General features: G+C 50.7%; 3 protein-coding genes across 20 annotated transcripts in view; 1 reads left to right on the top strand and 2 right to left on the bottom strand.

Moving 5' to 3' along the window:
- SYNGAP1 (synaptic Ras GTPase activating protein 1) overlaps positions 1–13,014 on the bottom strand; it is a 32,837-nt gene extending 19,823 nt beyond the window's left edge. For 12 of the 17 annotated variants that reach the window (XM_043963071.1, XM_043963072.1, XM_043963073.1 and 9 more), the window contains exons 1-4: positions 12,886–13,014; positions 9,273–9,394; positions 6,827–6,932; positions 24–115 (exon numbers count right to left, since the gene is read on the bottom strand). In XM_043963071.1, coding sequence (XP_043819006.1) covers positions 24–115; positions 6,827–6,932; positions 9,273–9,394; positions 12,886–12,952 — 387 coding nt within the window. In that variant the 5' untranslated portion in view covers positions 12,953–13,014. Of the gene's footprint in view, positions 1–23; positions 116–244; positions 1,060–4,074; positions 4,162–4,279; positions 4,353–6,826; positions 6,933–9,272; positions 9,395–10,012; positions 10,141–12,597; positions 12,617–12,885 lie in introns of those variants that run through there. The other 5 variants (XM_043963080.1, XM_043963079.1, XM_043963089.1 and 2 more) reach the window with 5 other exon arrangements.
- A 3,910-nt stretch (positions 13,015–16,924) lies between these two features.
- On the top strand, positions 16,925–18,461 carry CUTA (cutA divalent cation tolerance homolog). 2 transcript variants are annotated; one of them, XM_043963107.1, is made up of 6 exons: positions 16,925–17,186; positions 17,457–17,656; positions 17,830–17,889; positions 17,976–18,021; positions 18,115–18,164; positions 18,278–18,461. In XM_043963107.1, the coding sequence occupies exons 1-6, from the start codon at positions 17,145–17,147 to the stop codon at positions 18,378–18,380; spliced, it is 501 nt and encodes a 166-aa protein (XP_043819042.1). In that variant the 5' UTR covers positions 16,925–17,144; the 3' UTR covers positions 18,381–18,461. The 2 variants fall into 2 exon arrangements, with proteins under 2 accessions (XP_043819042.1, XP_043819043.1); XM_043963108.1 differs by having other exon boundaries at positions 16,940–17,037.
- A 108-nt stretch (positions 18,462–18,569) lies between these two features.
- On the bottom strand, positions 18,570–24,230 carry PHF1 (PHD finger protein 1). The gene is given in 16 exon segments (XM_043963101.1): positions 18,570–19,212; positions 19,416–19,496; positions 19,731–19,825; positions 20,209–20,286; positions 20,288–20,402; positions 20,511–20,615; positions 20,788–20,855; positions 20,951–21,074; positions 21,364–21,432; positions 21,607–21,702; positions 21,879–22,027; positions 22,135–22,238; positions 22,432–22,527; positions 22,803–22,884; positions 23,020–23,193; positions 24,037–24,230. Coding segments are annotated over 15 exon segments (1,710 nt in total). The 5' UTR covers positions 23,179–23,193; positions 24,037–24,230; the 3' UTR covers positions 18,570–18,923.
- Between the last annotated feature and the right edge of the window lie 153 nt (positions 24,231–24,383).

Below are 24,383 nucleotides of genomic sequence, written 5' to 3'. Positions count from 1 at the left end.
CAGGGGTGCAGTCACTCACTCACCGAGGGCCGGAAAGGGGCCGCGGGGGCGGCCTCCATGCTGTATTGCTTCCCTCCAGGGACACTCTTCCTCCTGGAGCGGCCCAGGTGGTATTCTGAAGGGGAGGTAGGAGTGGGGGGGGGAGAGAATGAGGAGATAGAAAGGGGGAGAGATGTTACCCCAGGTCTGTACCCTTGCCCCTAAATTCTCCCTTTCCCCCTCCCTCCACCCCAGCCTCACCTACCCCCCGGAAAGCAGCAGGAACAGCAGCGGTGATGGCAGCGAGAAGGAGGGGGTAAGGAGCTAGAGCCGGAGCCCCCTGACAAGGAAGGGGTGGGAGGCCCTATGCCCAACATTTTGGCTGGCAGTCAGTAGGGGGCCATAGCTAGTGGGGTCAGAGAGACCCTAGGTAGTGAAATATATCTGCTGATTAGGGAGGCTGTCTCTCCGGTACCCTCCCTCCTACTCCTTCAGGGGACATAGCTGGAGAGGAGGTAGGTCCAATGTCAGTCCCCTCCAGCTGGGGACATCCTCAACCTGCTCCTCCTTCCTGGGAGCCTTGCTTATTCAGAGTGCCAGGGCTGCTCCCCATTTCCCCCTCCTTGGTCTGGGAAGGGGTAGGGGGGAGCTGTCACTGGCTTGTTGGGGACCTGCTGGGGATATGTGGGCTAGAGGACGATGTATAGAAATGGAAGAATCCTAAGAAAAGGGAGAAATGGTTGGGAGTGGAATGGGTAGTGGGTAGGAGAGACTGATTCCACCTCTATTGCAGTAGCCAGGACTCTGGAGGGGGGTGGGGAAAAAAGATAGACAAAGAAGGGAAATAAAAGAGAAGAAACTGAGGTTTGTTGGGGGGGATATCGGGATTCCCGAGTAGGGGGAAGGGCAGAGGAGGTAGGTTGAATGCCGATAAGGGTCTGACCCCCAGGAGGTTATTGAAGGATGGTTTGGGGGGATGGATGTTGAAGCTAATGAATCCCAGGGAATCTGGAGGGGCTGGGGTGGGGGTTGAGGGAATGCTGAGGGGCTTAAGGGGGGATGCTAAAGCTCCGGCTCCAGCTCCAGAATGGCTGCCCAGGCCCGGGCTCCCCCCACCCAGCCCCACAGTCACCACTGCAGCCAATGGGGGGGCAGGTGCTGCATCAGGGGCGGGGCCACAATCACCACGGCAACAAGAAGCTACAGGCTGGAAGGGGAGGGGGGGGAGGCAGGAAGAGCCTCTGGTTAACTCTGTGTATTCCAGAAGAGGGAAAGGGGAGCACAGAAGGGCAGCTCCATTTTTTTTACAAAGATCTGCCTTTGGGGTTGAGAACTGGCCCAGACTAGGATATATGGCTTCCAGGCACCTTGAAAATACCAGGGAAAGAGGTCTGCACTGACAGTAACACCATGACAGGGTCCTTTGGGAACATATGTGTGTTTCATGGGGACACAGTTAGGCGCATGTGTGGGGAGAACATGGAAAATAGGTGAGAATATATATATATATATATATGTACATATATATATATATATATACATATGTTTATCAGACCTACAGATAGCCTTGAGCACTGGAATATATGGGAATACATGCTTAGACCCAGAAACATAGGGGACCAAACACAACATGGGAATACATGCTTAGACTTAGACACCCACATGCGAAATGCTAATGTGGGAATATGTGCTTAATTGTGTGAATGCCATAACGTGGGGATACACACTGAGCTCTTTAGATACAAATATGAGCACACTATGGGAAGATATATTTAATCAACCCCATGCAAATACACAGTATCTGGCATGCAGATACACTGTAACCTCCAGCATACACATCCCCACAAACATCCTCCATTTACACTGCTGATACTCCACTGGTCCCATTTGTTTCTTCCTATCCCTTAATTCATATTTACTGTTCTAGAAGGGTCAAGAACAATTAGCAAATTCATTACTCTTCTGTTTATACATCAAGTAAACTTGAAAAAAAATTAACAGGTGCTAAGTTGATTAAAGGTCCAACCACCATTAGTAAAAGAACGAAGCACATTCCATCAATGTCAGACTATCTAGGTTGTTAGCATTCTATGACAAGCTCAGCCAATACTCTTCTCTAAAACATTTCTAATCAAAACATAAAGTTTAACTTTAAACGAATGAATATGTAGTTTTTGGAAATTAAGGAAAACCAGAAGAATTCATTAATTTGCTAATATTTCACAAGGCATTAGAAAGTAATACATCCACATACAGACCACCAGAAACACATTTCTGTGAACTCAAACACATGTCACAGGGACAGAGAAAAGACACATGTGGTTATAAATAGGGAGCCAGGAAGAGACACAAGAAGGCATGGGGAAGATGGGACAGAAGCAGAGTTAAGAACCCAGATGCTAAGTGAAAAAACCCAGTACATAGATATGTATACATGCAGAACAAACCTGCTTATAAGCATACATGATTCCATGTTTCCACACCTCATCCCTACACACAATGTACATCCACACGCCACCTACACAGACTTGTAACACAGGCATTGTGCAGACCCGCACATATGTATCCACCCCATGTACACACATCTGCACTCATACACACAGAGCAAGCACCTGGGCTACCACACCACCAGCTTCCTTGTCAGAAGTTCTTTCCCCCTTCCAGTTCTCCAGTGCCAAAACCCTTAACCTTCTTCCTTCCTCCCCGGGCATCTCTTTGCCAGTAAGCTACTATGGTTGACTTGCTGGTGGAAGAAGAGATGGAAAAGGGGCCAGAACAGGATGCACAATATACAATTCATACTAGTCCGCCAAAAGTGTTGGGACTTTGGGGCGGAGAGAGGAGGAATAGGGTTATTGGGGACAAGATCTGTGCTGGGGACAGGAAAGGGAGGAGCTGACAGACCTATACTGACAGTCACAGTTATGACAGGCCCCACACTAAATACAGATCCCATTCCTGGAAGGCCTACACTAATCCAATACTCCCCATGGCTTCCCAGACAAATTGCCATCTTTTTTCCTCACCTCCTTCAGAGACCTCTTTCCCTTAGAGGACCCTGGCTCTTTTCTCCCTCCCTGACCTTTCCTAGCCTCTCAGCACTCTTTATTTCCCTTAGCACCAAAATTTAGTTTCATATCTCAGGCTTCCTCCTTTCTTCTTCCAGCTCTAGTTTTAATCCATCCTCCCCCATCACTATGCCTCTCCTTTCTTTGACTCTTGTCTTCTTCCCTTCTCCCATCCTCCACTTTTCTCTGGCTATCTTCTTCCTTTCTAGCTCTCCTCCCTTGACTCTTTCCTTTCTGCCCAGCTTTCTTCTTTCCTTGATTTTCTCCCCAAGCTTTTCCTCCTTTCCCCCTTCCTGTCCAGATTGTCTTTTGCCTTCCTCAACTTGCTTTTCCATTTCCCAGGCCAAGGAAAAGGCAAGATCTTGCCTACATATATTGCCTTGGGCCCAAGATGCTTCATATATAGGAAAGGATCTTAGGCAACATCCTTGTACACTTAATCCACTCCCCCATCCTCATCACCCTTTCAACACCCTCGCCTGCATCCAGGCACACCCTGGACAACTGGAGCAGTACTGCCACAGAGACCCAGGCCAACACTGGCTCATGCACATACACAGGCACATGCGTGCCAGTAGGCACACTAAGCCGTTGACATGGGACACACACAGGAGGCAAACACATGGATATACGTGTACACAGGGTCAGAGGTGACAAGACAGCTGGACGTGGAGAGGCATACATAATCGTCAGGCCGGAGTCACTGGATGCAACAGACATACACTGCAAGCAGGAAGACTCTGAAAGAGATGGTGCCATCCCCTGTACAGTGGACATGCTTGCACACACAAAAGTATGTGCATAAAGGAGAGACACATGAGTACATACAGGCATGAACACACGGGTGGAAAAAACAGAAACACACACCCAGGCAACGGACACACTATCCCCCTCCACCCTCGGCTGTCAGGACCTCCAACCAGTCCCCCACTAGAGCTTACTCTGCCCCCCCACAAGTACCAAGTAACCCGACCCCGACCCCCCCCCGAAAAAGCCCAGCACTCACCCCCACCCCCACCCCAGTTACCATAACTCCCCCCACTCGGAAGATGCAGCGAGAACATGCGGAGGGAGCAGCTGCCGCCGCCGCCGCCGAGCGGCCTCCCGGCCTCCCCCTCCCCCCCCGCGCGCCCACGCACACGCGCGCCCCCGCGTGCCCCTCCCCCCGCACGCCGCTTCTCCCAAACGCCACGCGCCCCCGCCCCGCCCGCACGCCCCAACCCCGCCCTTACCTCGCACCGCCCCCCCCCGCGGGGGGTCAGTAGGGGAGGATGAAGAGGAAGAGGAGGAAGAAGGAATGGGGGTCTCCGGAGGGGGGGAGGGGCCCCCCCGCCCCGAGGTGGGGCGGGGGTAGGGGGCACGGAGGGCAAGGGGGCGGTCTGGCCAGGCTCGGCTCCGCTCCGCTCCGCTTGGCTCCCACGGCCCGGGACGGGGGCGGGGGCGCCGGGAAGGGCCACTGGGGGGAACGGCCGCCGCGGGGACAGCCGCGGGTAACGGTTCCAACCGCCGCCGCTCCCGCCGCTGCCGCCGTTGCCCGGGCCCCGCCGCCGTTGCTAGGCGACCGCTGCTGCCGTGGCCGCCTCTGTCACGAGCCCCGTCGCCCGGAGACGGCGCGAGAGAGTTAGGGGGAGGGGGGACCCCCAAAACGAACTAGGGACCCCCACACCTTCCCCCCCCACCGTAGGGACCCCCCCAACCACGGAAAGAAACGTGGGGCCACAGCTCCGCCCCAAGGAGGTGGAGTCCCCAAACATTAACCTCCACGCCCTCAAAGGTCCTAGGAATTTCTCCCACCATGGCCTCCCTCTACAAGACACTCGTGGGTGGACACTCCTCCACACGCACCGGCCCCCACAACCTCCCCCTCACTCAGACACCTTTCCCCAAGTATATTCCTATGTATGCTTGGATAGACACCCACTCGTCCACAGGACCCCCCCCCCCATACACACAGCTTTGGGTGTATCCCCGACATGGACCTTTCCCTTGTAGAAAGACAACCTACCCTCACCCCCGCCCTCAACCTTTCCTTTCCCCTGCCCTGTCCCACACAGAAAGACCTTCCCCTATTGGGTGGACACACCCGCCCCCACAGACCCATATATGAGGACAGCCTCCAACACAGCCCTTCCCCCACAAATCTCAGAATACACACTCACACATACATACACCTTTATGGATGTACACCCACCTCCACAAACACCTCCCAGAAAGACCGAGATCAGAAACCCCCAGGCCCTGAGGACATAGGGTAAGAAGAGGATCTGGGGTAAAGGAGGATTGAGGAGGGGCGGAATAAGTGGGCAGCAGGTGGACAAGGGTAGGGAATAAGGGCTTTATGGTTTACAGTGGATGATGGATGTAGGGTTCATGCATACATGAAAATGCTTCGTGTGTGGACATCTTGGACACGGGGCAAAATTCACATAGACATGCCATACACATCTATGACAAACACATCACATACTTCAGAGATATACATACAAGGGATATGCCATACACAGATTGCTGCCCACACACCCTAGATCCTTCATGGGCAGAGGCTTTGAAGGCATGTAGATAGATCCAAACCAGCACGGTTAGGGTCTCAAGGGTTGAGTCCATGAGAGGAAGGGATGGGATAAGCAGAAGGGCTAAGGGGCTGGACATGGGGGGGGGGGGGTTAAAAACGAAAGGGTCTAGGAGGGATGGATCCTTAACGGAGTGGGGACTATGAAGGAAGAAGGGCAAAAGGGGGGGGGGAAAGGATGGCCAAATAGCTGATATTAAATGACTGGGTCCCAGAAATGGAAGGAGGTAGAGAGGGGGTGATGGAGGTGGGGGGTGGGGGGCAGTTATGGAGGTGGGGGGTGGTTTCCGGGGGCTGAGGGCGTCTCTCTGCACCTTGGCGGCAGGATCTATGTTCTCTGCCTTCATCTCCCCTCACCGTTCCCATGGAAACCTTTTAAGCGAACTTCTCAGGAAGACAAAAATCTTTTTTTAAATGACTAAAGAGGGGGGTGGAGGGGAGAAGAGAGGGGGGAGAGGGAGGGAAAGAGACAGATGGAAAGAAGGAGAGAGTTAGAGAAACGGAGATAGAGGCAGAGGTACAGAGCGACAAGTCATTCAGAGGCAGGGTTACAGAAACAGAAGGGTGATGAGACCTGATGCAGGGCAAGATGAGGGGGGGGGGAGGAAGGCAAAGATATATGGAAGAAGAACCAGGAAGAAGAGGATATTGGAAGAAAGAAAAGTGTAAAGAGAAATGAGAGAAACCGGGGAATGGGTTGATTAATCCACAAACCAGTGGCCAGTTTGAGGAAGGGGGAGGGAAGGGAGGACAAGACCAGAGTGCTGGGAGGGAAGCAAAGAGAATGTGGATGAAAGGAGTAATGAAGGAACTAGGTCATTGTCAGTAGGGGAGCATTGATGACCAGAACCAAGGGGAGGTGGGGGGAGGAAAGGATTTTCAGGACAGGAAGCATGAGATCTGGGGAGACTATTTTTATAAGCACCCAGAAACCAGGCAAACCTCACAGTTGGGGTGGAAAAGGGAAGGTGGAGCCAAGCCATAGGCCTTTTATCCCCCGCCCTACCCCAAATCAAGAATACAGGTACCTTCTTTGAAGCCCTTTGAAGCATAAGAGCCTTCTCTCCCATGGGCCTCTCCCCAGGTCGGAGAAGCATCTTCTGCAGGCCACCCTCCCACTCATCCACACCCCCAGATCCACCCTTTAGCCTTCTCTCACACAGTTCCCTCTCTCAGGGGCATGAGAGCTTTCTCTTCCAAAGCCCCGTACCATGTTCGCCATGGGGCCGGCCCTCCACAGGCACAGAGACTGTTCGTCTCAGTAGTTTGTTTCGACTGGACTCACTCCTCCGGTCCCGGATCAGAAGGGGGTGTATCTATGGGATGGGGAATATGGTCAGATCTCAATGGTCCACACTCTACTTCCCTCCCCCCACCAGGAAAACTCTTAACTTTTCTCAAAGATGTTCAAAATGATGGACCCTGTCTCCCTCTTATGTTCCCTCCTCCTGCCATACCCTATGTTTGACTGTGGATGGGTGTATATTCCTCTCTTATCCTTTGTTCCTCACACCCACCCCTTTATTGCTCCCCACCTCCTTCATTTCTTTCAATACATCCTAGAGGTTTCTCTTAAGCCTTTCTCAGCCCTTCCTCCAATTCATGTAGGATTTTATGTTCATCTAGTCCAGGTTCCCCTTGACCTTCAGTTTCCCTCATCCTCTAGTGTCCCCACCCCCAGCCCCCTTACTGCCTGTCACGGGGGCAGCAGAAGCTGCATTTATAATCAGGATCACAGCTTGTTTCCCTCCCACAGCCAGGCAGTCGGCCAGACTGGGACCCAACCCTCCCTTTCCCCAAAGGCCCTGGTCACCTTTCCCCAGTTCTCCTCTACTACCCACCTGGTTCCCCTCTCACACCTTCTAACCTCTCCCCCATCCCCAGGCTCCATCATGTCTTATTATTATTCCCAGATCTCTTCCCCAGATGTACTCTATCACCTCTCTCCCACTTCTCCCTAATACTTCCCCCCTGGGCCCTTATCTCCCTTATATTATTCCTCAAACCCCACCTTCCCTAATCATCTCTCCTCTCCACCACTAGAGGCCAGTGTCACTTCCCAGCTATCTCTCAATCTCCCATAGACTCCTTGGTCACTGTGTACACAGTTCCTCAATCCGCTAACCCTCACCCCCAGTTCCCCTAACTCCCATGTCAACCCTCTTTTGGGTCACCCTAGGAAGCTCCTGAGCCTCATGAGCATCCTTTGATATCTCTCCTGACTTTCCTCCTCTATTTATCCTCCCATTAGTCTTTCTACTATCCTATCATCATCACTTTTCAATTACATTTGGTCACCTCTCATTGGCCTTCCTTCTCTCCCTCACTGAAGGAGGGACCCAGTTTTTCCCACCCCTGCTAATGCTTCCAGTTCTCTTGATTCAGCTCACCCCTGATACCTACCAGTCACTTCACATGACTCATTGAGTCTTCAACCCTTCAGCCTCCAAATCATCCTTTTCTTCCCTTACCCCTCATTTCTTTTCCCCTCAAATCTGTGGCCCTTAAGTTTCCTTCTACTCCCCTGGGTTACCTAGAAACTTCTTCATCCTCCTATCCTTCACCTCTCCCAGTTTTTGAGTCTACTTTTCCTTTCCCTCAGTAACTCTTCCAACTCCATCAGCCTTCTCTGGCTACCTAATTGACTGGCATTCTATTTACTTGGTCCATCAGATCCTTTTACTCTCTCCTTTGGTCCCCCCCATTCATCTGAATTATCAGGACACCACCCTCTTACTATCTGGTACTCCACATTTGTTCTGAAGTCATACTTCACTTGGCCAAATGGTTCATTCACTCCTCTGGGTCCCAAATCACCCCTCCCCACTCTTTGGGCTCCCAAACCATTTCTAAACAACTGGTCACTCCCAGCTCCTTACTGTCTCCCAAGGCTCTACCTCTTACTCCCATCTTCATTTTCACTTCCCTGGTCTCAAAGTCTAATCTCTACTATACCTCTTATTCCCAGTCCCCTTAATCATTAGGTCACTGCCTTCCTTATTATTTGCTCCACAGCCACCTCTAATTTCCTCAAATGCCTGATTTATCTAGCCCTCACAATCCTAATATTCTACTTTGTTGTTCTAGCCCTCCCTTGGTTTCCCCAGTGCTCTAAAGCCATAAAGATTTTTTTCCTACGCATTCACCCTGATTTACCCCACCATTGTCCTCTCAACTTCCCCTTTCTATTAATTTCAGTACTAAATACCCAGCCAGCTAGAATCCCAGCCATTTCCACTATTCTACTCACTACTCTAACTTTCCTCCATCATTTAGTTAGACATCTCAATCCTTCACCCAAGCCCACCAGTCCTTCCCCATTCTACCTAGCATGTTATCTACTCCATGATGAGAAATGAGATATGACGATTCATGTCTAAATAGGAGTCTCCTTCCCCCAACAGTGGGCAAAACAGAGACAGACACTGTGCAGGTTGAATGTGCATATCTCTCTTGCCTCTCTCCTTTCTCATGCCTCATTCCTTCTATCTTCATCCTCCCTCCCCCCCTAACCCCCCCCATCTTCATTTGCCACTTTCTCTTATTTTATACCTTATTTATTATCTTTCCCCTTTCAATTCATGTACTCTTTCCCAACTCTCTGTTCTCCCAACTAAAGAAAGGTCCTCTGTACAACCTCCCTTCCTCCCTCTCACCTCCTCCTCGTCCAGCATGAGCAGTTGGTTCCCCGAGATGATACAGAATCGGGGGTTCCAGCCAGGACGTTCATATGGAGAATGAACGTACTGGGTTCGGTGCATAGGGGGTCCCCGTACATCTGAGAAATAAATAGAGAAAAGTCAAGAAGCCCCACACATCTAGGAAGCAAATATGGAATAAGGGGAAGTTTACACATTTAGAAGATAATAGCATTCTAGATAGATATGGAGAGGGACAGGATTGGTAAGGTTACACATTTTGGGCAACACAGATGATGGGACACCTGAAAAATCTGGAGGAACACAAAGTGACTGAACATCTGGGAAAATGGTGAAAGAGATTTTATACATCTAGGTGAATATAAATAAGAATTTGGTAGGAGAGGGATATACAAAGAGTGGCAATATTTCGAAAGGGCAACTATACATCCAAGGGGAAAAAGCACAGAGGGTGGGTCTGGGTGTGGGCAGAAAGAGGGATTGAGGGAAACAAAGGCCCATCTGAATGAATGAAAAACATTAAGTGCTTTCTATGTGCAAAGCAATGTGCTAAGTGCTGGGGATAACAAATGAAAGAAGGGATTGCACATTTGAAATGAGTATAGAATTAACAGAAATGTATCTGGGGAGTACAGTAACATGGGGTGGGAAAAGGGTGTACATTTGGGAAGAGTGAGGGTGTCCCAAACAACTGGGTTGTGAAAACCAAACTTCTGGAAAAGGAAGGAGGGAGATACCTGTAAGTCTCAGGAGAGATGGAAGCCATCCCTTCCATGGCCTCCTTAGCCTTCCCAGGTCCCTAGGGACAGTTTTGTTTCCTTGGGGAGTGGAAGGGAGGAGGGGGAAGCTCTTATCAGCAACTGGCCCAGGAGTTCAGGTCCTTGTTTAGGGAAGGAGGAGAGATCAAATTGGCCTCTTAGCACCACCCCTCAAAAAACAGTAACATGAACCCAGGGAACTGCCCCTGTCAACATCTGTGGTTCCTCCCTCCCAAATGATTAGAGAAGCAAGCCTCTAGCACAGAATATTTCCCAGGACACAGTATGGAGAAATGGAAAAGGAAAGGAAAGATAACAGGGATCCCACATCTCCTGAAAGAAAGTGGGACTGTAGATCTGGGGGTAGGACAACTGAGGGAAAAATATGAGGATGTGAAAATCTATAGCTAATGCCCTGAAATGCACCCCCTTCCCCCATCCCATTCTTCCATCTTCAAGTGCAACCCAGCTCCAACAAATCATGGCATGGGGGTTACCCTTAGCAGTAATAATCGTAATAATATCTATCAGATAACATTTACATATTGCTATAAGGTTCACAAAGTATTTCAAATGATCTCATTTGGACCTTGAAACAACCCTGTGAAGTTTGTATTGCAGGTATTGTCCCCATTTTACAGATGAAGAAATTGGGGCTAAAACAGGTTAATGAGACTATGGGGATATATATCAGTGTGAGAAATCAGTCTGCAGGTATCAGTGAAAGAAACGAGGCTACAGTGGTCAGACTGAGAGAAATCAGATTAGGGGCCTCTGGGTGAAAAAAATTAAGCTCTGAGGGTGTTAGAGGAAGAAAAGCAAGTTTTGGAGCCTCCATGGGGAAATAAAGCTGCAAGTACATTGGAGTGAAAAGAAGCAAGTTTTAGACTCCATGTGATATAAGACACTTGGTTTGGTGAGCTTTTCAAAATCGAATTTCCTTCATGGCCTCTTATTTACACACCCAAAAATGTTCCCCTATCCTCCAGCCTTTTAGGCTGACTTCTCTGAATGACTGGAGTGGGTAGGTAAGAAACAAGGGATGACTAAGGGTCAGAGGTAAACCCTCCCCGGCTACGGACACTCTGAACTACTAAATATCTTAATACTAGCCACTCTCATCTACTAATAGCCTAATACTTTCCAAACATGAAAAACTCAGACACTCTGATACCAAAAAACATGTTACTACTCCAGACTGTACAGTACATCCTAGTACCCCCATAAGCACTCCAGCACCCCAGCTGAGAAAACCTTACCATTCCCCTGAGGGAGGGGCTGACTGCAGCAAAAGGAAGGCAGGTTAGACCTCGAGAAATACTTCGTCTAGGGAGAGGTGAGGGAAGGTATGTAAACTCATCTACCTATCTTTCTACCAACATCTCCCTCCCCTCCCCTCCCCTTCCCTATAGTCCCTGGCCATGTGTCTAGGCTTGAAAATAGGCAAGGGCAGGACAAGGCTAGTTGAAGCAAATGTATTGTGTAAGTGGGTAAGGGTAGGGGTAGGGGTGGGGGTATGAAGTGGTGCATGGATAAGGATAAGGGTCTTCAGGGAGATAACCTCATATAGGATTCCTGTGCCCTTAATCCCATCTCCTTGTTCCACCCACCCCCCACCCCCAAACCTACAAAATAACCTAAGGAGTCAGGAAGAGAGGAAAGGGGAATGAGAAAAGGAATGGGCCATTAGAGATGAGTGGAGGTAGGGCATAGCTAGGCCTTGGAGTAGAAGGCTGGGGGAAGGAAGGAAACATGTTATGGACTGATATAAGACAGACTTAGGAAGAGAGACAGAGTAAGTTCCCCTTGGGCAAAGAAGAAAGACCATGAGATGATAACTGGACATGGACCAGAGAAATAGATAAACATGATAAGGGAAGAGGGTCAAGGGAAAGGAGGGGGGTAAGATGATGGGACAGATATAAGGGAGACACCAGGTGGAGGAGGGATATAAGGAACGGACACCAGGAGAGGGGACAGATATAGGGGATGGACATAAAAGGGGACTAATATAAGGGATGTACACCTTATGTGGTGGGGGGGGGCACCAAACATAGGTGATGGACACTAAAGGTGGGACGGGGACTGAATTTAGGGAAGGGAAGGGAGGAGGGATATTGGTGGTAAAATGGAAATAAGGACTCCGGTTCTATTTCATTGGTTAGGGACTTGGGGAGGAGGGGGAGGCCCAGTTCCCCACCTCCCAGTCTTGCTTGCTCCCTCCCCCCCCCATCTGGCCCTCCCTCTGCCCTGGTCTTCCCCCTCCCCCAGCCCACCTTCCCTCCCCACTCTTTCCTCCCTCCATCTGGCCCCTCCATCACTCCCTTTCCCCCCTCCCCCTCCTCCATCTGGCCTCTTCTCTCCCTCCATCCTCCAGCCCTTTCTCCCTCCATCTACCTGGTTCTCTCACCCCTCTTCTCCATCTTCATCCCTCCACCCCGTCATCATACTGTCCTTACCTTTTTCCCCCACCCCTACCTTCCAATTTCCCCCCTTCTCTCTTCGCTCCATGTCCCTCCCCTTTCTTAATACCCCCATATTCCTATATCTGTTCTCCCTTATACCTTTCCCTTATGTGTCTCCTCTACTACTTCATCCCTTCATCTTATTTCTTCTCAGTATTTCTTCCAAGGCCTGCTTCTCTTATCCCCCTAATCCCCTCATCGCTCCAGCCTCCATTTACACCCCCTTTCCCTATTTCCCCCCACGCCAGGCTCTCCGGCCTTTCCTCTTCTTTCACCCTCTCTCCCCTTCGTTCCCCCTCACCTCAGGCCTCCTCTCTCCTCCGCCCCCTGCCCCTCCCCCTCTCCCCCTCCCCCTCCTGATCCTTTCCCCCTCCCCCCACCTCGTACCTCTGAAGGGGGCATAGGACATCGCGGGGATGCTCCCCCGATGGATGGAGGCTCGAGACCTGCTCATCAGGCCTGGGGGGGAGGGGGCGGGGGGGGGACAGGGGAGAAGGAGAAGAGAGAGAGGGGGAGAGAGAGAGAGAGGGGGAGAAGGAGGAGGAGGAGAGAGGAGGAGAGAGGAGCAGAGAGGAGCAGAGAGGAGGAGAGAGGAGGAGGAGGAGGAGAAAAGGAGCCAGCAGCAGCGGCAGCAGCAGAGAGAGAGAGGGGGGCGGGGGAACAGAGAGGAGAGAGCAGGAGGAGGAGGAGATGCACTGCAGCCCCCACCCCTACCCAGAAAGAATCAATGACAGGGACCCCTGACTCAGAAATGGAGATGCCAAATAAAGAGACCTCAGACCCAGGGAGGGGGATGTCATACAAAGAGACCCCAGACCCAGAGAAAGATAGGGAAGAGAAACCTGGAGAAAGATAGGGAAAAAAAACACCGATCTGGAGAGATATCTAAAATAGAGAGACCCCAGACCCAGAGGGATAACTAAGGAGGTGAGATCTCAGACCCAGTGAAAGAGATCTAAGAGATATCAGACCCAGAGATTTCAGAGACAGATCTCCAAAACTGAGACTTAAGACCTAGAAGATCTGACTCTGTGAGAGAAGAGACCAAGCCCCTCAGATGCACAGAGAAATTTCAGAGACAGATATTCCAGACCCAAGACAGATTCAGGATGAGATGGGTTCCCCTGACACAGATCCCTCTCAACCTAGAGATTAATGAGATGACTAACCCAAGAGAGACCCCAGACCCAAAGACAGTTCTTAGAGATAAGGATTTGAGACCAAGCAACATATTAAGAGACCTCATCATTTGGGGGTGGGAAGCTTTCTTCTCTGCTACCTCCTCCACCTCTCTTCTAACTTGGTCCCCTCTCTCCATTTTTGGGTCATGAGATGTGCCTGGGCCCCAGGGAAAGAATGTAGGGCAGTCCCTGAATCCATAGGGGATAGGCTAGGTTAGAGACCCAGACCAGGGCAGGAAAGGGAAGGGAGAGGGTAGCCCAAGTAGGTGGAGTTCAGGAGGGACAGGGTTGGAGGATGTGCTAAACCACCATATAACCCAAGTCACCTTCATATGTGATATCTCCAATTCTCTTTTCTACCAGTGTCCACAAAGTTGTAGTCTAGCTCAAATGCCACTTCCTCAGTGCCTTCCCAACTCCTGTGGTTCACAAAAAAAAAAAAAAAAAGGAAAATCAGGCCTGGAGAGAATCTTAGAGAATGCAGATGAGGAAACTGAGGCACAGGGAGTTGGGCCTTGCCCAGTGACTTATTCAAGGTCACATGCCTAATTTGATTTTTTTTTGTTTTTTTGATTTGTTTTGTTTTACAGGGCAATGAGGGTTAAGTGACTTGCCCAGGGTCACACAGCTAGTAAGTGTCAAGTGTCTGAAGCTGGATTTGAACTCAGGTGCTCCTGAATCCAGGGCTGGTGCCTTATCCACTGCACCACCTAGCTGCCCCCATAGTTTATTTTTCAGTTGTGTCCAATTCTTCATGACTACATGGGGTTTTCTTGGCAAAGATACTGGAGTTGTTGGCCATTTCCTTCTCCTTTTGTTAGCTATGGCTGACTACCACCATGACAATTAGGGATTGAGTGACGTGCCCAGGGTTACACACACCTAGGAAATGTCTGAGGCTGGATTTGAACTCAGGTCTTTCTAGTTCTCTTGGCTACAGGCCCAGTGCTCTATCTACTGTACCACCAAGCTGCTCCACGTGGCCAATAAGGGGCTCTAATTTAAAGCTAAAACATACTGACTCCAAGTCGAATGATTTCCATTTTCTTAAATTATTTTATACCTTAATTCTTCCTCTGCCTCTGTCACATTACCTTATATCACATTTATTTGTGTGCATTTTATCCCCCTCCACCCCCACTAGATTTAAGTTTCTTGAGTGCAGGGAGTATGATTTTTCATCTTTCTGTCCTTAGCATCCAACAGTATCATAATTAGTGCTTAATACATATGGAACTTAATTTTTTTAACTGAATTGTATTTGTGACACACCTATCTTTTACTAGACTGTAAACTCCTTAAAAGCAGGAAATATGAAGATTATCTTTATCTTCTCTGTGCCTAACAGTACCTAAACCACTAAGGTTTACAACCTGCCAAGAAGCCTTAAGGAGAAATTATCTTACAAGATAAGTTTTAGAAAGTTTTATGATGCTCAGAGAGGGCAAGTGACTTGCCCAGGGTCACACAGCTAGTGTCATACACTATATTTGAAATATATAGTCTAAAAAGTACCTGCCTTGGATTCAGGAGGACCTGAGTTCAAATTCAGCTTCAGACATTTGACACTTACTAGCTGTGTGACCCTGGGCAAGTCACTTAACCCTCATTGCCCAGCAAAAAAAAAAAAGAAAAAAGAAATATATAGTCTAAACAAGTATAGTCCAATATATATAGTCCATAAGCTATATTTGAAATACATAGTCCAAATCTGTATCTACTATATCATGTATCAATGTCATATGCACATCATCACCATAGCTGGCATTTGTATAGCAATTTTAGATTTGCAATATCTCCTTCAAGACTCACAACCCTGGGACAGCTAGGTGGCACAGTGGATAGAGTACTGGCCCTGGAGTCAGGAGGACCTGAGTTCAAATCTGACCTCGGACACTTGACACTTACTAGCTGTGTGACCCTGGGCAAGTCACTTAACCCCAATTGCCTCACACACACACACACACAAAAGATTCACAACCCGGTGAGGTAGGTGCTATTATTTTATATATCATTTTACAGATGAGGAAACAGGCTGAGAGAAGCTAAGTGATTTATCCAAGTTCATACAGTAAATGTCAGGTAGAACTTGAACTGTCTTCCTGATTCAAAATGCTAATCACTACATCTTGATTCATATTTAAGAGTTCAAGTGTTTCTCTCACAATAACCCTGTGAGGTAAGTAGTACAAGTGTCATCTTTTATAGGTAAGGAAAGTGAGATTCAAAGAGGTTGATTTATTCAAGGTCACAATATGTGACAGAGGCAGGATTCAGAGCTCGTCTTTTGGGTCCAAGTCCAGTGTTCTTTTTACCGTTCAACACATGGTAGGCGCTTTAAAATGTTATTCTTAAATTAATTCTGCTATTGTGGCTATGTTGAGCCCCATTTGTCATCCCTTTGTGTCACGTGGAATTCAGTGATCCCCAGAGCTCGGAATGCTTCCGAATCCTTCCCTTTTCCTACTCCCCCCCCCCAATATTCTCTCTGGATTTCTGCACTTCTGTTTAATAATTATTCTCTCACCAGCACTAGTCAATTAAGTTTCTCTTGGGTCACATTTAGGGTTATAATCAAAAGTACTTAGGAGCTCAAGCCTTTCAGTTTACAGATTAGGAAAACGAGGCCAAAGTCACACAGTCCCAAACTCATAAGTCTAGGTCCTGAACTGGATGGAATGTTAACAGCAGTCTCTTCACCAAAGGTCTACTCTCTCTCTAGCTACTCTTCGGCTTCTCCTTAATCCTTCAGACCTAATCTGATCAGTTTCTGTACAGTTTCATTAATTGTTGGAAAACGGAAGTACCACCAGCAAGTTCCAATCATGCTTTGTGTCAAGATGATTCCACATTCACCAACCCAACACTGACGCAGTGACTGGGAGGAGTTTTCTGCCCCTATCCCTCCGCCCCAAACCCATGTCACGTGGTATGAGGAACTGTATTAGGGTTGGCCAGCTCCCATCTCGTGCGGAAGTCCTACTTTGGCTGGGAACAATATCTAGCCCGCCTCTTCTCTCCCCTCCCCTAGGACTATTCTCGTCATCCTCTAGCTTCCTGTATCACGTGATAAGAGAAGACCGCAAAGAATCTAGTTCTTGGGCAAATTATTTTTAACGGTCATTCAGAGGCGGAGGCGGGGACGGCACGTGTCCAGGGATTCAGCTCCTGATTGGCCAATTCTTCTCTTTCCCTCCCATCGCCTAGGCTCCTCTTGGGGGCGGGGGTAAATCGAAAACGCTGGACGGGGACGGAGGGGGGGTGGAGCGGAGGTGGGGGGAGGTGGTAAGCTAGGCGCTTCCTTTGTCACGTGCTAAGGTAAGGGTTCGGGCCTTCTTATCACGTGGTCGCCATACAGGTACGCTTTCTCTGTTTTTCTGTGCCAGGCTTTTGAATATTTTCCTCCCGCTGCGTGACGTGACCTTTGACCCCCCCCGAACTCCTATTTTTCCCCGCCGAGGCTTCATGTTGGTGGGGCGGGGCCCCCAGGTCTGGCTCGGCGGAGTGGTGAGTGACGACCCCCACCCCTTTCGAACATCATTGAACCAGCCCACTCGGCATTCAAATCTCCCCTCTCCTTCTGGGCAAGAGTCTCTGCCTCAGTTTCCTAGCCTGAGGTCTTCGTTCTGCATCAGTGCTAACCGGGGGTGCGGAGGGAAGGGTCGCCTAGTCACGTATCTTCCCTGGGCGTGAAGTGGACATCGGTTCCGGGGTGCTCAATCCAGGGCTGGGGGATGCGGTGCTGGGGCTCAACCTTTCATCGCCCGCCCCCCCCAGGCTGCTTTGTTCCTGGGCTTCCTGTGGATGCACTCTCTGCTCTCCACCTATCCCTACCTACGGCTGCTCCCTCGAGCCTTCTCCATGGCCACACGGCCGCCCGAAGCCCCGGCCCCCACTGGCTCGGATTACATCGCTGGCTCCGTCTCAGTCGTCTTTGTCACCTGCCCCAATGACAAGATCGCCAAGACTATTGCCAGGTTGGGGAGGGGGAGGGACCGAGGGAGGGAAGGGGTCAGAGCATTAGGGGGAAAGAGGAGGCAAGTTGGAGGGGCAGTTAAGGGGTTCTTTGGTTACTGCTTCCTTCCTGCCTTTGGGGTAGAAGTTGTAGGGAAAGAGGATTAGGTATGAACTGGGCTTCATCCATTTCCAGGTCCGTGGTGGAGAAGCGACTGGCCGCCTGTGTCAATCTGGTACCTCAGATCACATCTGTGTAAGTCATGGGAAGGTGTGTGGAGAGATTTCCTAGGGGGTGTGTATCTCCTCCCCCCACTAACACATCCTTTTGCTATCTTTCAGCTATGAATGGAAAGGAAAGATTGAGGAAGACAATGAGGTGATGATGGTAAGACCTTCCTCCCCCTTCCAGCTCTTTCCTGATGTTTTTGCTCCAGCTCTTCCTATTCCATCTCCTTACCTAGTCCTCTCTGCCCTTCAGATGATAAAGACTCAAACTGCCTTGGCACCATCCTTGACAGAATTTATTCGGTGAGGACATCAACATTAGTTTTTTGGTGGGAGTGGGAGATGAGTCCTGGGTGTATTTTCAGGAGGTTGAGGAAATACTGCTCAACTCTTAGTGACCTTTTCCCCTCCTCTAGTTCTGTTCATCCATATGAAGTGGTTGAAGTCATTGCATTGCCCGTGCAACAGGGGAACCTCCCATACCTTAACTGGGTAAAAGATAGCACCACTCCTCAATGATGATCCTATTTTGATGACTTTTGAGACTACTCTGATACCTTCTACATTCTCTCATGTTCTTAATAAACCCTATCCCCAGAATGCTGCCTCTTAACCTTTTATTACAGTCATTTGCAGTAAAGGTGTTTGCAGTAAGCCCCAATTCATTCCATCCATTTTTCCTCTTTATCAAGATAATTCAAGTTTCTGAAGGGTATATTTATCTTTATTTCCAACCATACAGAGCCCGGGATTCCCTATTCTATTCCCCTTCCCCTTCCCCTAAGGGGTTAAATAACTTTTAAAAATATAAAAAAAGCTGTAACAAAATATCACGGGAAATGGGAAAAAAGGCTTTAGGGTCAGGAATCATGGAGGGGTGGTTGAGGAAGAAAGGGGCCTCTCCCCACCTGACTCTAGCCTGGGTGGTAGAGAAGGACCCCCACCCCAGACCACCCCCCCAGGTACATCCCAGCTGCAGGTGAGGTCAGAAGTCAGGGTGTGAAAGTGCCTGTTGTATGTATGTGAATAAGGGCTTGGGAGAGGAAGAATCAGGTCCTCTTTCTAGAAGATGCCTCCCCCACCCCACTCTACAAGGTACTGTACAGAGCCATCAGGTCGAACCCTCCGAGCCAGCACACGGACAGGGTCTCCTCGGGACAGGTACCCAGCCCCTACCCGGGTTCCCACACCAGCTCCAGGAGATAAACCACGACATAGAGGGGAAGGACCCTGGGGAGCTGATCTTCGGGAGGGAACAGGGGAGGGGCCTGGGGATGAAGATGTCGTTGAGTGGGGAACACTCCTTGGGGAATCTGAAGGGAAACCAGCAACTTGAAGGTCCAGGGGTGACCTAAGGGGAAAGAAAAAGTAAAAGCATTTTTATCCTACTTGGAACAGAGACAGTGGTTTTTGTTACAGAGGAAAAAAATATCGGAATCATGGGTTGATATTTATTCAGGGATTAAAGTATATAGGAAGAGAAAAGGGAAGACACCAGAGAATTTGGGGGAAGAGGGAATCACAAGCACATAGGATGGGGGGAGGAGTCCTCACCTGTCTGGGGGGTCTCCATCCCCAGGGGTTCCTGCAGTGCTGGCCGAGGGGTGGAAGGAGGCGAACATCCGGATGGGGCTGCTGGAGTTGGGTGGGGTGGGGTCACTTGGGTAGGATGGGACCCACCTCCCCATATCAGAATAAAGATTCAAAGGGAAGGCTAAAGCCCAAACACTGCCCTCCTCCCAACCAATATGGAAAGGTGAGAGAGTTGCTGAAAGTCTCACCTGGACTACTATCTATGGGAGTGATGGGAGTGGTGTGTGCTTGGGTAAGGTTCCAGGGAGTTGTAATCGGGGAAGAGGGAAGACTCACCTGGGCAGGCAGCGGGCATCCGTGGGCCGGAAATTGTAGCCACTGCTGCCCTGGTAGCTCTGGTTAGGGCTGGAGGGAGGTGGAGACACTGAAGCCTGGAAAGGGGTTGGGAGAGTGATGGTGGGGAAAGAGATACTCTTAAGAAAGCCACTAAGACCTTCACACAACCAATGAACTGTTGTTATTAACAATTACAAATGAGCTGTATTTTGGCATAACATTTTCAAAGGACTGTTCATTATCTCATGCAAACCTTGATGGAACCATCCTGTGGAGGGACTGCAGCTATTATTCTCATTTTATAGAAAAGGATGCTGAAGGTCATAGAAGTAAATTGACAAGCCCATGGTCACACACTTAGCAAGTTAGCAGAAACATGATTTGAACCCAAGTTCAAACTGTGACCCAATTCTAGCACACTACTATTTTATTACTACCTCTTCCCTAACTCCTTTCTAGTGTCCCACATCCCTTTTACCTGCAGCGCCCTCCGAAGACGTGCCCGCTCCCTCTGCTCCCTGGGTTCTGGCTGATCCCGACCCTCCTGGGATTCCCCCCAGTTCTTCTTCCTTCTCCTTTGGTGGTTTCTTCTTCCGAGGCTCTGGCTCCAGTCGCCGACGCTTCCCCAGGGGGCGTGAGACCCCCACCCCCGGGCCCTGCCCTGAAGGGAAGCTGTAAGAGGCCTCCTTACCCCCCCAGCCCCCTCCTGAACACCCCCAGAAATATACTTTCCCCAGGTAAGTCCCAGAAAGTGCTCCCCACCCCCCCTGGGCCAGTGACCTGGTGTGTGCTCCATCTCCAGGGGGGGGTTCCACAGGGGGAGGAGTCCGAGCATGGAGCCCAAACAGACATTTCCGTTTCTTTATCTCTTTCCCAGAGATAAACCTAGGGTGGAGGGAAAACAGCAGTGAAACGAGACAGATTAGCCTGCCTCAGTGCCCTTTCCAAATATGCAATTTCTATTTTTAGCTACGTTTCTCAGTTTCTTAATACTCCATGCTTTTTTCATTCTGTGGACCCCCAGTGCACTACCCCACCCCACACTACTATCCCTTACCGGTCCTTGTGGCTGTTGAGAGCAGAGAGAAGTTGGGAGGAACGCTCTCCCTTAGGGGTGTCCGAGAGCTGGAAGAGAAGAGAGCAGGTTAACAGCTGGAACAGAACCTGTCCCCGAATTTCTTCCCCCTTGTCCCACTCAAATAGCACCCCCTCCTCCCTACCTCCCCCAGGAGTAAGCTGTCCCAGTTCTCTGAAGTGAACGGCAGGATCTCTCGGTCAAAGTCAAAATATTTCTTCTTGCAGCAAACACTGAGGTGATAGAGGACAAGATGTGCAACATCCACCCTAGAGAAATATAGGGCCACAGTTACATGGGTGTGAGATAAATGCCACCTTCTTCGACCTTTGAATGCTAGAGTCTCCAGGGAGATGATCTCCAATTCATCCTTCCTGGAGTTGGTTTATCCATCTTTGCATGTTGCCTCCCCCTTAAGACTGTGAGCTCCCAGAGTGCAGGGACCCTGCATTCCCCAGCCTTAAGGCCAGAGCCTGGCCCAGAGAAGTCAATGAATCTGTCGACATCAAGGTTGGTAGTAGACAAGGAGTTTGAAAGAATCTCCCCGGTTTGGCTCACCATCGAAGCTGAAGTCTCTTGACACTTTCAGGTCCCCCTCGGCAGACACAGCACTCAAACTCGTAGAACCTAGAAATGAACAGTGAATAAAGCAGTGGAGTAAAATATGGAAAGGAGAAAAGGGGGCTGTGTGGGGCAGGGGGGAATGATCATGGACAAACATCCAAAAATTAGCCCCCTCCCCACCTCTCTGCTCCACCCAAACTCCTCCTCCCCAGTGCCCTTCTGTGCCCTGCACCTCACCTGTCTCCATACAGGAGGGGTTTGCTCAGACACTGAGTGCAAGCCTCGTGAAACCACTGGAGGCAACTCCGACATTGGAGCATCTTTAGATTCCACCTGAGAGAGACTACCAGGTAAGGCCTGCAGCTGCTCTGGCTCCATGACCCTCATCTGCCATCACTTCCGTGACTACAGCTGGGGCCCCTTCCCAAGATCTCCCTGGCATCCACCTTTGAACACTGGCATCAGCCCCCTCCAGAAGCCCACCCCACTCCCTCCTCTCCGTGACTCACTCCCCAGGGCCCCCGCAGTAACAGTAGCTCTGCTGCCGGTTGCTCAGGTGTCCTGCATCCCAGTCCAGCCCCTTCAGCCCATACGGTAGAGACAACTTCATCCCCAGCATTGCCCGTGCATAAGGACCCTTCTTCAGGGCACCTCCCCTCTGTAGGGACACACACATCAAGACAGTTTGGTGGGGATGAAAGAGAAGACTCACAGCTTTGGGGTGGGCTGGGAGGTCAATGTATGAGAGAAGAGTGTTTCCTGTACCTTGGTGGCGATTGCAAAGACACACTGCCTGCAGACCCAAGGGGATGGGCCATCTCCTTCTTCAGGGGCTGGGGCTCTTGGAATGTGGCAATCCTGGTGATAGGCTGAGGGGGCGAGAAGAGGTATCATGGAGGGCTGAGGGGAAAGTATTGGGAAGAATGACTAGGGGGAAGAGATTCAGGATTATAGGGTCAGGAAAAGGGGAAAGAAGGGAAATCATGGAAAGGAAATTACAGAAATAAGCTGTGGAGGTATGGTACCCCAACTGGCTGGGAGAGGTCAAATACCATTGCTTACCATGTCGACATTTCTCACAGCTGACCAGTCGGTTCCCAGGGACCACAGACTCAGATCGACAGACACAGCACAGGAGCTCTTCTCCAGGGAGGGCAGCTATAGAAAAGAAAACAGAAGGGCTCTGAGGCTCCAGCTCCATTATGCTTTTTTTTTTTCTGGTGAGGCAGTTGGGGTTAAGTGACTTGCCCAGGGTCACACAGCTAGTAAGTGTCAAGTGTCTGAGGCTGGATTTGAACTCAGGTCCTCCTGACTCCAGGGCCGATGCTCTATCCACTGCGTCACCTAGCTGCCCCTCCATTATGCTTAACAACCAAGCTTCTGGTCCCCCAGTTCCTGCTTCCTTTTAGTGACCAAGTTCCCTTGCTTCTTACCAGGGCTAATGTCTTTCCACAGAACCAGAAACTGGGAATCATCTTCAAACTGGACTAGACAGACCTCCCGAGCACTATCCACCTGGGAGAGGGAAAAGGGGGTGAATGCTGAGAAGGGGACAGAGTTGATCTAAAGTCAAGAAGGTGGAAAGGAAATGCTAAAGTTAATATAGGAGAAAAGTGGGGTTGAGGTCGAGGTCAGAGGTTAAGATTTCACCTTCTTGATAGTTCCCAGGTAAAGCAGTCCATCGGTCCATCTGGCCAGAACATCTTGCCCCTCCCAAAGCCGGGGTCTGGTACCTGGGGGAGGGGCTGGGGGAGTGGGCTCCCAGGGTTGGGGGGCAGCAGAGCGGCTCAGCCGGGAGGGCTGCGCCATTGCATCCTGGGGAGCCTGGAAGGACAAGGGCAGGGAGAGTTACTTCCCCCCCCACCCCCAACAGCATCCGCCTCTCTCTGCTTGGCTACCCCAAGGAGACTCAAGTATTCAAGATTCCAGCTTTCTCGTTGCTGTCCCCTAGTTCCACATCACAAAAACCCATACTCTCTTCTTTCAGTCCCCCCCACCCCCACCCCCAGGATTTAGGATTATAGGGAGAAGGAGCACAGACACCTGATTCTCTAGTCTCCCACCCCCAAGATTACCCCAGGGATTGGTTCTCCCAAGGAGTTTCTCCCTTGGTTCAAGGATTTTAAAAGGATGATGGATTGGAGAAAGAGAGGCCTCCCCTCAGGTCCTAGTCCCACCCCTCCATCCTGGCTGGCTTAATCTTGGAATTTCCCTGTCCAGAGATGTCAGAGTTCAGACAACCTGCTTTTCGGGGGAGGGGCTCTTCAGTAATGAGATTCCCTCCAATCCATTCTGAAGAATCTTCCTATTCCTGGGTTATCCTGAGTCTCCCTCAAATTTGAGGCTCTCTAACCCAGGGTTGGGGGGTGGGGTGGATAACTTCCCCGTGTACCCAGGAAGGGGGGCGTGTCCCGGTCCCAATCTCTACTCCCCGAGATAGGGTAAACCTGGAGGTGACATAAGGCAGCCCCCTTCAGAAAGGGGGTCTCCGCATGCATGTGATTGGAAAGGCTGGGTGGGGGAGACGAGGGTAGGGTGGGAGTCAAAGGGGGGCCCCCTCCCCCCACCTAGAACCAACGCCTCTCCCCTGAGGGGGGGAATTTTCGGCCTGGACTCCCCCTTCCCTCTCCTCCTCCGGCCCCCCCGCCCTCCCCGCCTCCTCCTTACCGGTGACAGCTGCGGCCGCCGGGGAGCTGGGGAGGGGGAGCCGTGGGGGGGCCGGGGCGGGGGGCGAGGTGTCCAGGCGTCCGGGGGAGGGGGCAAACAGAGACTGGGGGGGTCCCCAGGCCCGGCCCCTCCGTCCCGGCTGCTCTGGGGCGTATGACGCAGCAGCCAAAGCAGTGGCGGCGGCGGCGGCAGCGGCAGCAGCAGGAGGAGGGAGGGGAGGGGAGGGGAGGAGGAGTGGGGAGGGAGGGAGGGGAGGGACGGACTGGCGGGGGGGGGGGGGGGGAAGAGGCCTGGGAGGAAGGGAGGAGCTGGGGGAGGGGGGCGGGAACCACCTCACCCCACCCCCT

Source organism: Dromiciops gliroides, chromosome 4 (genome assembly GCF_019393635.1).
Source record: "Dromiciops gliroides isolate mDroGli1 chromosome 4, mDroGli1.pri, whole genome shotgun sequence".
NCBI lineage: Eukaryota > Metazoa > Chordata > Mammalia > Microbiotheria > Microbiotheriidae > Dromiciops > Dromiciops gliroides.
This window is presented reverse-complemented; position numbering and strand designations above follow the sequence as displayed.

Coding starts and splice junctions, on each gene's coding strand:
- CUTA (XM_043963107.1), top strand. CDS start 17,145: ATGTTGGTGGGGCGGGGCCCCCAGGTCTGGCTCGGCGGAGTG. Junction 17,890..17,975: donor GTACCTCAGATCACATCTGT/GTAAGTCATGGG, acceptor GCTATCTTTCAG/CTATGAATGGAAAGGAAAGA. Junction 18,022..18,114: donor AAGACAATGAGGTGATGATG/GTAAGACCTTCC, acceptor TCTGCCCTTCAG/ATGATAAAGACTCAAACTGC.